This window comes from Salvelinus alpinus, chromosome 4 (genome assembly GCF_045679555.1).
Source record: "Salvelinus alpinus chromosome 4, SLU_Salpinus.1, whole genome shotgun sequence".
NCBI classification, from domain to species: Eukaryota; Metazoa; Chordata; class Actinopteri; order Salmoniformes; family Salmonidae; genus Salvelinus; species Salvelinus alpinus.
In genome coordinates, this window is record NC_092089.1 from 96,379,669 (window position 1) to 96,393,317 (window position 13,649).

The 13,649-nt window shown below is 45.8% G+C and overlaps 1 protein-coding gene across 1 annotated transcript in view; it reads right to left on the minus strand.

The window, feature by feature from the left end:
* Window positions 1–3,889: 3,889 nt before the first annotated feature.
* The window catches only part of LOC139574752 (FH2 domain-containing protein 1-like), a 41,202-nt gene continuing 31,442 nt past the window's right edge, over window positions 3,890–13,649 (minus strand). The window contains exons 10-12 of the mRNA XM_071399616.1: window positions 8,415–8,532; window positions 7,891–8,055; window positions 3,890–7,534 (exon numbers count right to left, since the gene is read on the minus strand). Coding sequence (XP_071255717.1) covers window positions 5,402–7,534; window positions 7,891–8,055; window positions 8,415–8,532 — 2,416 coding nt within the window. The 3' untranslated portion in view covers window positions 3,890–5,401. The remainder of the gene's footprint in view (window positions 7,535–7,890; window positions 8,056–8,414; window positions 8,533–13,649) is intronic.

Genomic DNA, 13,649 nt, shown 5'->3' on the forward strand with positions numbered 1-13,649 from the left:
CATCATGGTAGTTGTCGTTTTTCTTCTTCTTACTTAGAGCTGATAAGAGGTCATTCGGACGCTAGATGGCACTATAAACCATAACGCTTTATAGATAATGATTTTCCCCAGAAAATAACCTAGCTCGTTACCTTAAACATGTCTTACACTAAACATGCACATTCAAATTGTGGTATATATTTGATTGTTTTATAAAACCGGTATGTATAGATCTCAAATCAACAACTAAAGCAACAGTAGTCAGACCATGCCAAAATGTAGGCCTACAGTCAACAGAAGTCATTGGGCAGCCAAGCATGGCTCATCACAAAATGATACTGAACAAAAATATAAACACAACATTTAACCATTTAAAAGATTTGACTGAGTTTACAGTTCATATAAGGAAATCAGTCAACTGAAATAAATTCATTAGGCCCGAATCTATGGATTTCACATGACTTAACACAGATAGGAATCTGTTGATCACAGATACCTTTAAAAAAAAAAAGCATGGAGCGTGGATCAGAAATCCAGTCAGTATCTAGTGTGACCACCATTTGCCTCATGCAGCATGAAACATCTCCTTCGCACAGAGTTGATCAGGCTGTTGATTGTGGCCTGTGGAATGTTGTCCCACTCCTCTTCAATGGCTGTGCGAAGTTGCTGGATTTTGGCGGGAACTGGAACACGCTGTCGTAGCCGTCTATCCAGAGCATCCCAAACTGGCTCAATGGGTGACATGTCTGGTGAGTATGCAGGCCATGGAAGAACTGGGACATTTTCAGTTTCCAGGAATTGTGTACAGATCCTTGTGACATGGGGCCTTGCATTATCATGCTGAAACATGAGGTGATGGTGGTGGATGAATGGCACGACAATGGGCTTCAGGATCTCGTCACGGTATCTCTGTGCATTCAAATTGCCATCCATAAAATGCAATTGTGTTCGTTGTCCGTAGCTTATGCCTGCCCATACCATAACCCCACCGCCACCATGGGGCACTCTGTTCACAATGTTGACATCAGCAAACCGCTCACCCACACAACGTCATACACGTGGTCTGCAGTTGGGAGGCTGGTTGGACGTACTGCCAAATTTCTAAAACAATGTTGGAGGCTTATGGTAGAGAAATTAACATTAAATTATCTGGCAACAGCTCTGTTGAACATTCCAGCAATCAGCATGCCAATTGCACACTCCCTCAAAACTTGAGATATCTGTGGCATTGTGTATTAGAGAGGCCTGTTATTGTCCCCAGCACAAGGTGCACCTGTGTGATGATCATGCTGTTTAATCAGCTTCTTGATATGCCACACCTGTCAGGTGGATGGATTATATTGGCAAAGAAGAAATGCTCAATAACAGGGATGTAAACACATTTTTGCACAAAAGTTAAGAGAAATAAGCTTTTTGTGTGTATGGAAAATGTCTGGGATATTTTATTTCAGCTCATGAAACCAACACTTTACATGTTGCGTTTATATTTGATCATTTTAAATCCAGTATTGGAGGGGTGCTGCACCCTTACCGACTACTCTTTTAAGCTCTTTCAGTGTTTTAACTTCCATTCATGATGTATTGCTCAATGATATGTATGCTGCTCTCTTCACCAGGGCTCGCTTGAAAAAGAGATGGACATCTCAGTGTGACTTCTCTGGTTAAATACATAAATCATTTGGTTGGATGTAGGACAGGCCTCTCCGTTTTCCAAAAATGTGACCCTTGACCGATCGCTAAAACGATCAGTTCTCTGACACCATTCCAAACAGCACAGATTACACAGTGTTACTAATTACCATGTCTCAGCGGCTTTGCCCACTTTCTTCTGGAGAGAACAGACACTGACTAACATGCCTTCACTGGTTACTTTTAACTTAAGGGTAGGGTACATTGGCCAGTTCTGTTCATAAACTTTGTAGAGCAACATCTGCATTTAAGTCCATGTATGTTTGTTGATAGTGACAGAGCGGTTGTAAGTGAGTAACTCTTCATCACAAGCAGACAAGGAATAGGAAGGGAAGCCATTTTAGAATACTTTACACTATTTCAGTCGGACCTACTCTGGCAGAGCGGGGCAGACTGGGACCCGAAATCGGTCCTGGCATTTCTAACACACTGGCCCGTTTCTTTCCTTGAGGCCACCACACCGGCCCATTTTATTCTTCAAAGCTTCCACACCCAAGTATTAGCCAGATAATTATTGTTTTGCACATAAAAAAAATACATTATTAAACAAGCCCACTGGGCTGAAAATGGACCAGCCCATCTGGCATTTGCCCGAAATGCCAGATGGCCAGTCCAACCCCGCTGGCAGACTCATCAATGAAGTCACATCTCCAGTCTATACACTGATCGAGGTAAAGCAATGGATGCATCCCAAATGGCACCTGTTTCCCTATATAGCACACTGCCCTGGTCAAAAGTAGTGCACTATAAAGGGAAAACAGTAGGGTGTAATTTGGGACACAGAGAGTGGTTAAGAGGTCAGTGCTGACCAACCACCAGACAACCAGGGGAGACAAAGAGGCGCCAGTTTGTTGCTCTGCCCTCCAGGGGGTTCTGGCATCAGCCGCGTCACTGTGGCCTGTAAACAGAGCTCTCCCACTGGACTCTTACACCCACACCCTTCTCACCCCTATTCTCCAAGGAGATTCCCTAGGACGCCTGCAGTGTCACCATGGCAATGGTTACAGGCCTGAGGAGGACTGTGTCAAGACATGGAGAGGAGGAGAGAAGCTGAGGGGCAGTGGAGAGAAGGAGAGAAAAGGAGATGGAAAAGAGGACAATGGTGTGTTAGTAGAGCAGGACAGCTTTGTCTCTGGAGGAGGAAGTCTTGTCACGCTGATAACGAGCCAGCAGCTTGGTTAGTACAGCAGGACAGCTTTGTCTCTGGAGGAGGAAGTAGTCTCATGATGCTGATAACGAGCCAGCAGCTTGGTTAGTACAGCAGGACAGCTTTGTCTCTGGAGGAGGAAGTAGTCTCATGATGCTGATAATGAGCCAGCAGCGTGGTTAGTACAGCAGGACAGCTTTGTCTCTGGAGGAGGAAGTAGTCTCATGATGCTGATAACGAGCCAGCAGCTTGGTTAGTACAGCAGGACAGCTTTGTCTCTGGAGGAGGAAGTAGTCTCATGATGCTGATAACGAGCCAGCAGCTTGGTTAGTACAGCAGGACAGCTTTGTCTCTGTAGGAGGAAGTAGTCTCGTGATGCTGATAACGAGCCAGCAGCTTGGTTAGTACAGCAGGACAGCTTTGTCTCTGGAGGAGGAAGTAGTCTCGTGATGCTGATAACGAGCCAGCAGCTTGGTTAGTACAGCAGGACAGCTTTGTCTCTGGAGGAGGAAGTAGTCTCATGATGCTGATAATGAGCCAGCAGCTTGGTTAGTACAGCAGGACAGCTTTGTCTCTGGAGGAGGAAGTAGTCTCATGATGCTGATAACGAGCCAGCAGCTTGGTTAGTACAGCAGGACAGCTTTGTCTCTGGAGGAGGAAGTAGTCTCATGATGCTGATAACGAGCCAGCAGCTTGGTTAGTACAGCAGCACAGCTTTGTCTCTGGAGGAGGAAGTAGTCTCATGATGCTGATAACGAGCCAGCAGCTTGGTTATCAAGACAGGTCTCTAGTCTAAAATACTGTGACCAATGTCAGGCTATTCACTATATAGTTCATAGGTTTCTGATCAAAAATAGTGCACTATATAGGGAACAGGGTGCATCGGGAAGGTCACAGCAGTACGTGACCCTCCCGATGCCTGGGGGAACTCAGACTGTGGAGGATAGTAACTGCATGAAAAAACAAATAAGCAGAGCTGTGCATTGAAGAACACCTGCCTTCGACTTCCTTGTCGTCTTTTAACAGAAAGTCCTTTAATGACGTCATTTCTAAAACAAACAACCACACCCTGAGTCTGATTAGCAACTTTATTGTATATGTTATTTACAAATACACACATTGTTGCCATGGATAACAATTCATGCCGTTCATTTTGAGATCTTTTTGATATAAACAGCAGCAGAATATTACAGTGAGTATCCTAGCAACATGTCTCCTCTTCACTTGTTAAAGTGCTTCAGAATGAAGAGCACATTCAAGATGAGGATAATCAATAAAATCCATCAATTACCAATAATCAATCCAATATCATACCGATTGATTGCTGATTGGGCAAACAGATAGCCCAAGGTGAGAAAACAACAAACAGATAGCCCAAGGTGAGAAAACAACAAACAGATAGCCCAAGGTGAGAAAACAACAAACAGATAGCCCAAGGTGAGAAAACAACAAACAGATAGCCCAAGGTGAGAAAACAACAAACAGATAGCCCAAGGTGAGAAAACAACAAACAGATAGCCCAAGGTGAGAAAACAACAAACAGATAGCCCAAGGTGAGAAAACAACAAACAGATAGCCCAAGGTGAGAAAACAACAAACAGATAGCCCAAGGTGAGAAAACAACAAACAGATAGCCCAAGGTGAGAAAACAACAAACAGATAGCCCAAGGTGAGAAAACAACAAACAGATAGCCCAAGGTGAGAAAACAACAAAAGAGAAATTCTATCTGAGTTTGGTCCATGCATCTAATCAAACAGCACAACAGGTGTAGAAATACAGTTCTAAGAATGCACACTCGAAACACAGAGGACTCAGAAATGATTCCCTACATAGTGCACTACTTTTGACCAGAGCTGTATGGGGGCCCTGATCAAAGGTTGTGCACTATATGGGGAATAGGGTGCAATTTGGGACGCAGATAAAGTTAAATAAAATAACCTTTGAAGACGAACACGCCATTTTCAACATACAACATACAGCCTAAAAAGACTGGTCGATGAGAGTGGTCTGTTGGAAGACCAAGGCATAGAGGAGGCCGCAGTGGCAAATTATTCTAAACGTGATTTTCTTGCACAACAAACGAGGCACCCATTTCAGTAGCTTGACAAAGTCCAGGTTGGGTGTGAGGTGGTTAGAGTATCTCCTTGAAGTGCCCTGTTGCATGGACAGGACACTAGTGGATGGAGGTAGTGTGTAGAACAGAAGACATTTCTATCTACAGTGACAGTACAGCTACTGTCCATATGCAAAATAGTAAATGTAGAGTGATGTAGTGGCAGCCATTTTGTTCGAGTTGCAGTTCTTTGTCATCTTCCTGCCAGACAAGAGCGAGTATGGCAGGTACATCGTACGTCCTTTATTGCACTTTACAATAAGACAGACCCAAGTGAAAACACCCCATCGATTCTGGACAAGCTAAATAGAGAGTCTGCATGGACCAGTAACTGCCAACCCCTCCAGAACAGAGGTCTGATACAATTCACCAAGTCATTTATTGATACCCGCATACATGTACAGTGGACACAAACATAAACACAACGAGGCATGTGGGCAGAAGACTGCAAAAGTGGTATGATCTCCCACGATCACTTCCACATGGGCGAGGAGGCAGGACGGGCCATTTTAGGTCCAGGTATCCGTGTTGCTGTGGGGGTTTTGCAGGCAGAGAGAGCAGCTCTAGAGGGTTCTGTGCTGGGGCTCGTCTTGGTTGTTTTAGTCCTGGACGCAGCTATAACAGCTGTACGGATGGTTTTAGCTGTAGCAGAGGAGGGGCTGTGTGTGGAGCGGGGCTGAGAGGAGTGTTGGGTCTCAGAGTTGGAAGTGGGGGCAAGACGTTTGGTCACCCTGAGAGGAGAGCCTCTGACAAAGGCTGGCTGGGTGGTAGCTGTACTACTAGTGGTGCTGGTGCTAGAAGTCCTCTCCCTCTCTGGTCCAAGCCCCAGCCCAGCTCTCTCTGATGCCCGGCGGGTCAATGTGGGTTTCCCTGGGGCCTGCTGCTGGTTCTCAACCCCAGCCTGGCTCCTCTCACTCCTGGTGCTACCGCGCCGCTTGCCCGCTGTCTGGGTAGTAGTAGGACGTGTGATGGGGGAGGAGCGTATGGAGGCACTGCGTATGGACGGGGATGCCAGATGAGTGGAACGTGGTGTAGTCTGTAAATTAGGATTTGGAACGGGGCCGGTGGGTGTCTGTGTTTCTGGTTTGGTAATAAAACGCACCCTATGGATAGCAGTATTGTTCAGTAGACCTGCACGGGGTACCAAGCCCCGATTAGCCCCTCCTTGGACAACAGGAGACTTCCCCCCGCCCCGAGAGTCCTCTTTCCCCATTGGAGACCCAGAACCAGCCCCTGGAGTCTCCGCCTGCTTCGCTTTCCTCCACTTGGAGCAGAGGCTGGGTGGGGCTCTGGAGAGTGTTGTGGTGGGGGTGGGAGGAGGGGATAGGTTGTCGTAGGAACGCAGACCTCGGACCAGGGTGTGGCACTCAAGGGTTTCGCCCACACGTGGGTATGACCGGTCCCTCTCCCTGTCAGGGCTGGAGACCTCTGGGCATTCCCGTGCCCGCTGTGGGCTTAGCTCTGGTAGGCTCGGAGACAGCCAGCTTTGTTCCACTGGTGTAGAGGAAGATTTGGTTTCCCTCTGCTGGGTTGGTCCGCTCTCAGGTGAAAGCCTCAGCTCCAAGGCACCACCACGTCTTGGTGTGGTCTCATTGGCTCCCTTAGCCTCCTGGGATTGTGATTGGACACCGTCTGGGGTGGCAGTGGCCATGGATGTTTCTGATTGGCTCTCGAAGGGCTGCTGAGTCACCTGAGTGACCGTTGACACTGTTAGCTGAGTGAGGTCAGGGTCCTGATGCGCTGCGTCTCTGACTGAGGTGTCTGTGTGTTTCGCCTGAGAAACAGGGGTAGGGTCAGTCCCCTCTAGGTCATACCTGTGTCTAAGACCAATGGTATTTCTTCTCACACTGGGGATGGCAGTAGTGGTAGTGGAGGAGTGTCTGTAAGGACTGGCCATAGATTTAGTGGTCAATACACGCTGGTCAGGGCTGGCATCAACTGTCCGTTCATCGTGAGTTTGAGTCACTTGAGCCGTTGGTGCAAGTCGGCTTTCAATGACGTTAGCAAATATTCCATGTTGGGTTTGGGGGACATAGGCAATAGTGTCCTGCCTGTTTTGGGGGACATTTAATCTATGTTCACACTGGGTTTGAATGATGTTAGAAGTCAGTTCATGTTGCGGTTGTGACACTTGAGTCTGAGTTGTCCCTTCATGATTTGGTCCCTTAGTCTCCAGGACGGGTGGGTGCTGACGGACCAGGGGCTCTGTCCTAGTATCGGTCCCCAGGGACGGTCTCTCCTGGTTGGGGTAGGTGGGGCAGGGTAGCCCTGGAGAGGTCTGGAGGTTGGAGGAGCTAAGGTGGAGTTGGGGGGATGTGTTTCTAACCAAACCCGGGGATGTCTGAATAGGAGCCGAGATGTAGTTCTGGAGGTGGTGGGAGTGCCTGCGGTTCTCCTGGGTTCTAAGGCTGCGCCGGCTCCAGGTGTGGCTCAGGTTCTCAAGGGTTTTCTCTAGGTCATTCTGGTTCTCCTGGGTTCCCGGTGGGGACACCCGACCCGTAGCCACAGCCAGGTCCAGCCCTGTACACACGGCCACGGAGCGACGCTTCTCCACCATCTCACGTTCCATCCGTTTCTGCTCCTTCTGTTCCCGCTCAGCGTTTTCCTGAGAGGGAACAGGACGAGTTCAATGGTAAAAGAAGAAACATCAAGTATACATTTATCAGCACAGCATTTACGCCTCTATCTTCTGTCTACATCTATATCTACGGCATCTATCCCACTCATCCATCCCACTACCTCATATTGCTGTCATGCAGAGGGTCGTCAATATCTTCCCAAGTTGCAAAGTCGGAACCCCAACCTAGATCTACAAATTATCTTCTTAAAATCCTATTTTAAAATCCAACCCTAACCTTGAATTACAACCAAAAGGCTTTTTAAAAAGTTTTCGTACATTTTTACAATATGTACGTAGTGGGAACCCATGCAGACAGCTTGATGTAAAGCAGTCGGTCTCACCTGTACAGCTCTTTGGAAGCGAAGGCAGAAGGAGTGGAAGACCCTGCAGGCCTCCTCCAGTTTAAAAGTGCTGTCATCCTCACAGAAGAACTGGACCAGAGCCTGACTGGACATCCTCATCCCCTCCACCTCATCCTCTGCTTCCTTCAGACGCTCCTCTGCCACCTAGAGAGAGAGAGAGATGGAGATAGGAGAGAGAGAAGAGAGAGAGAGGAAAGGAAAGAGAGAGAGAGCACGAGCGAGAGAGATGGAGGAGAGATGGAGAGAGCGAGAGAGAGAGATAGCAAGATTAGACTGACTGTTGTGTATTTTGACCAAGGAGGAAGAATATGGAGGGAAGAGACTCAGAGTTAACCAAAGCCATGTGAGTTTCAGTTTTGTTCTTTGTGAGTTCATAAATTCTCACTTCACTAGACACCATAGATGTGCTGTAGATCTAGAATGATATATGTTCTAGGTCAGTGTGAGTTCTAGATCAGTGTGTGTTCTAAATCCATGTTCTAGAATCTAGTTCAGGTCCGTACCTCCAGGAAAGGCTGTGTGAGCTGCTGGATCTCTGCCTCCGTCTGGACACTGATCCTGAGGGATGCCAGACGGCTGTGGAGCCTGGAGAGATCCTCTACTACCGACTCCTCACACAACCTATAGGAAGACAGAGACGAGAGATGCATCACTTTACATGACTTTAAAGATGGACTCAGCAATATGAGATAGATGCAGAAAGTAAACAGCATAGTGGGTCAATTAACGTAACAACTAAGAGTGTGAACAGCAAACCCGTACACATGCACAGATACTGTGTGATACTGTGTGTTGCATCTCGCTCATATCAATATCTCCGGTGCTGCTCGTGGCAACGTCATTTTGCAGAGTCTACCTTCATAGATAATAGTAAAGTGATCGCTGTGAGTTTCTGTGACCAAAAGTTGGCAAAAATATACGGCTCTGGATAAAACCATGGGTTTTTAAACCACAACCCAACCTGTTGCTGCGATCCATGAGAGACTAGCGTGCGGCAAATCAAACCATATGGGAATCTTTGTTGTAGAAGACGCTGTTACTTAGATTATAACTCAAAGCTGTTCCCAAGCTGTGACCTACATCAAGCTGTTATTTTCCTCTAACAGATAACGTAATACATCCAAGATTTCCCCTTTTGGCTCTGCCCCAGCAGGCTGTCGCTCATTACTAGGTCCTGACTGACTTACAGTAAACATGCTTATCGAGAAGGACATTCAACAAGCACAGCACTGATCAGCAACAATGACTGATGCATCAGTATCATGGCGCCGGGGGAAGATAGCTGACGTTTTACATGCTCCTAACCGAAAGTGTTTTTTTGTTTCTTAACTTATTTTTTTACTTATTTTGAACATGATGTTGCTACTACCGTCTCTTATGACCGAAAATTACGTCTGGACATTAGAACAGCGATTACTCACCACGAACTGACAGAAGCTTTTTTTTCTCCCTTTAACGAGTCCGACGTGAAGGACATACTGCTTTTCCGGGAACGGGCCCAAACCCCATCCTTTGCGTGAAGAGAAGACGGAGAAAAAGAGGACGGAGTTCGGGCTACCTTCTGAGAATTCGTCGGCGATCAAATAAACCCCCACTGCCTTCCGTTCTACTAGCTAACCTGTAATCATTGGAAAATAAAATCGACGACCTACGAAGAAGATTATACTACCAACAGGACATTAAAAATGAAAATCTTATGCTTCACAGAGTCGTGGCTGAACAAGGACATTTTACGCTGTATCGGCATGATAGAACAGCGGCATCTGGTAAGACAAGGGGGCAGACTATGTATATTTGTAAACAACAGCTGGTGCACGATATCTAAGGAAGTCTCAAGGTTTTGCTCGCCTGAGGTAGAGTATCTCATGATAAGCTGTAGACCACACTATCTACCTAGAGAGTTTATCTATATTTTTCGTAGCTGTCGACAGACCACCACAGACTGATGCTGGCACTAAGACCGCACTCAATGAGCTGTATTCCGCCATAAGCAAACAGGAAAACACTCATCCAGAGATGCTCCTAGTGGCTGGGGACTTTAATGAAGGGAAACAAATCCGTTTAACCAAATTTCTATCAGCATGTTAAATGTGCAACCAGAGCGAAAAAAAACTCTGGACCACCTTTACTCCACACACAGAGACGCGTACAAAGATCTCCCTCGCCCTCCATTTGGCAAATCTGATCATAATTCTATCCTCCTGCCTGGTTCCTGCTAACAAGCAAAAAATTTACTTCTTGACGCTAGGGGCCAGATTTTTTTGATTTTTAAAAAATAACATTCCCAAGGTAAACGGACTATTTCTCAGGTCCAGATCGTAGAATATGCATATAATTTACAGATTAGGATAGAAAACACTCCAAAGTTTCCACAACTGTCAAAATATTGTCTGTAGAGTATAACAAAACTGATTCTGCAGGCGAAAACCTGAGAAAATCTAACCCGGAAGTGATATTTCAACAAAAACAAATCTGTGTTTCCTGGCCAGTCTTTCTTTCATTTAAAGGGCTATCAACCAGATTCATTTTCCAATGGCTTCCTCAGGCTGTGACCAGGCTTTAGACAAAGTTTCAGGCTTTTATTTTGAAAAATGAACGAGATTTTTCAAAAGTAGTCAGGTGTCCTCTGAATAGTTCCTGCGCGCGAGAGGGGAGCTCTCAATTTTCCTTTTCTCTCTTATTGAATAGGTTACGGTCGAAATATTATAGATTATGTTTGTTAAAAGCAACCTGAGGATTGATTATAAAAAACATTTGACATGTTTCTACGACCATTAGGGATACTTTTTGGAATTTTCGTCGAACGGAACGAGGCTGTATGTTTTCTCAACATAACGCGCAACCCAAATGGCGTTTTTTTTATATAAAGGTAATATTTATCAAACAAAAATAACATTTGTTGTGTAACTGCAAACATCCGAAGATTATCAAAGGTAAGCGATTAATTTTATTGCTTTTCTGACTTTCGTGACCATGCTAATTTGGGGCTAGCTGTTGTAGCATTGATTGATACACTCACAAAAGCTTGGATTTCTTTCTCTGTAAAGCATATTTTCAAAATCTGACACGATAGGTGGATTAACAACAAGTTCTGTGTTTTGGTATATTTCAATTGTGATTGCATGATTATAAATATTTTTTGTAATATTTTTGAATTTGGCGCCCTGCAATTCAGCGGTTGTTTAGGAAAATGATCCCGTAAATCGGGATCTGTGCGCAGAGAAGTTAAACCAGGAAGCACCAGGGACTCGGTCAATAAAAAAAGTGGTCAGATGAAGCAGATGCTAAGCTACAGGACTGTTTTTCTAGCACAGACTGGAAAATGTTCCGAGATTCTACCGATGGCATTGAGGAATACACCACATCAATCATTGGCTTAATAAGTGCACAGTGACCGTACGTACATACCCCAACTAGAAGCCATGGATTACAGGCAATATCCGCATCGAGCTTAAGGCTAGAGCTGCTGCTTTCAAGGAGTGGGACTCTAATCCGGAAGCTTATAAGAAATACCGCTATACCCTCCGACAAACAATCAAACAGGCATAGCTTCAATACAGGACTAAAATAGAATTGTACTCCACCGGCTCCGATGCTCGTCGGATGTGGCAGGGCTTGCAAACCATTACAGACTACAAAGGGAAGCACCGCCGAGAGCTGCCCAGTGACAAGCCTACCAGACGAGCTAAACTACTTCTATGCTCGTTTCGAGGCAAATAACACTGAAACATGCATGAGAGTACCAGCTGTTCTGGACAGCTGTGTGATCACGCTCTCTGCAGCCGATGTGAGTAAGACCTTTAAACAGGTCAACATTCACAAGGCCGCAGGGCCAGACGGATTACCAGGACGTGTACTGCGAGCATGCGCTGACCAACTGGCAAGTGTATTCACTGAAATGTTCAACCTCTCCCTGTCTGAGTCTGTAATAGCAACATGTTTTAAGCAGACCACCATAGTGCCTGTGCCCAAGAACACCAAGGTAACCTGCCTAAATGACTACCGACACATAGCACTCACGTCTGTAGCCATGAAATGCTTTGAAAGGCTGGTCATGGCTCACAACACCATTATCCCAGAAACCCTAGACCCACTCCAATTTGCATACCGCCCTAACAGATCCACAGATGATGCAATCTCTCTATTGCACTATTTGGGCATTTTTATTGTAATTCGTTCGCAGGACTTTATCCTGATAACTGTTCCAAATGTCCGAACTGAATTTGGTAAAAGGGCTTTTATGTACTCTGCACCGTCAGCTTGGAACGCCTTACAAAATACTTTTAAACTGGATGAACCTGTACCGATTGGTGTTTTTAAATCATTGAAGGATTTTGAGGCCGATTCCCTGACCTGTCAATTGTTTTTAATTTGCTGTTTTATGATTTTGTTATACTCTTGTGAATTCTATGTTTTTTTACTAGATTACCTGTAGTTTTTCATGTTGTCTGTCTGTAATTGTGTAATGACTTGCTGCTGCCTATCTTGGCCAGGACGCTCTTGAGAAAGAGATTTTAAATCTCAATGAGCCCTTCCTGGTTAAATAAAATAAAAAATAAAAACATATCTCAATTACCTCGCCTAACCGGTGCCCCCTCACATTGACTCTGTACTAGTACCCCCTGTATATAGCCTCCTCACATTGACTCTGTACTAGTACCCCCTGTATATAGCCCCCTCACATTGACTCTGTACCAGTACCCCCTGTATATAGCCTCCTCACATTGACTCTGTACTAGTACCCCCTGTATATAGCCCCCTCACATTGACTCTGTACCGGTACCCCCTGTATATAGCCTCCTCACATTGACTCTGTACCAGTACCCCCTGTATATAGCCTCCTCACATTGACTCTGTACCAGTACCCCCTGTATATAGCCTCCTCACATTGACTCTGTACTAGTACCCCCTGTATATAGCCTCCTCACATTGACTCTGTACTAGTACCCCCTGTATATAGCCCCCTCACATTGACTCTGTACTAGTACCCCCTGTATATAGCCCCCTCACATTGACTCTGTACTAGTACCCCCTGTATATAGCCCCCTCACATTGACTCTGTACTAGTACCCCCTGTATATAGCCTCCTCACATTGACTCTGTACTAGTACCCCCTGTATATAGCCCCCTCACATTGACTCTGTACTAGTACCCCCTGTATATAGCCTCCTCACATTGACTCTGTACTAGTACCCCCTGTATATAGCCCCCTCACATTGACTCTGTACTAGTACCCCCTGTATATAGCCCCCTCACATTGACTCTGTACTAGTACCCCCTGTATATAGCCCCCTCACATTGACTCTGTACTAGTACCCCCTGTATATAGCATCCTCACATTGACTCTGTACTAGTACCCCCTGTATATAGCCCCCTCACATTGACTCTGTACTAGTACCCCCTGTATATAGCATCCTCACACTGACTCTGTACTAGTACCCCCTGTATATAGCCCCCTCACATTGACTCTGTACTAGTACCCCCTGTATATAGCCCCCTCACATTGACTCTGTACCAGTACCCCCTGTATATAGCCTCCTCACATTGACTCTGTACTAGTACCCCCTGTATATAGCCTCCTCACATTGACTCTGTACTAGTACCCCCTGTATATAGCCCCCTCACATTGACTCTGTACTAGTACCCCCTGTATATAGCCCCCTCACATTGACTCTGTACTAGTACTCCCTGTATATAGCCTCCTCACATTGACTCTGTACTAGTACCCCCTGTATATA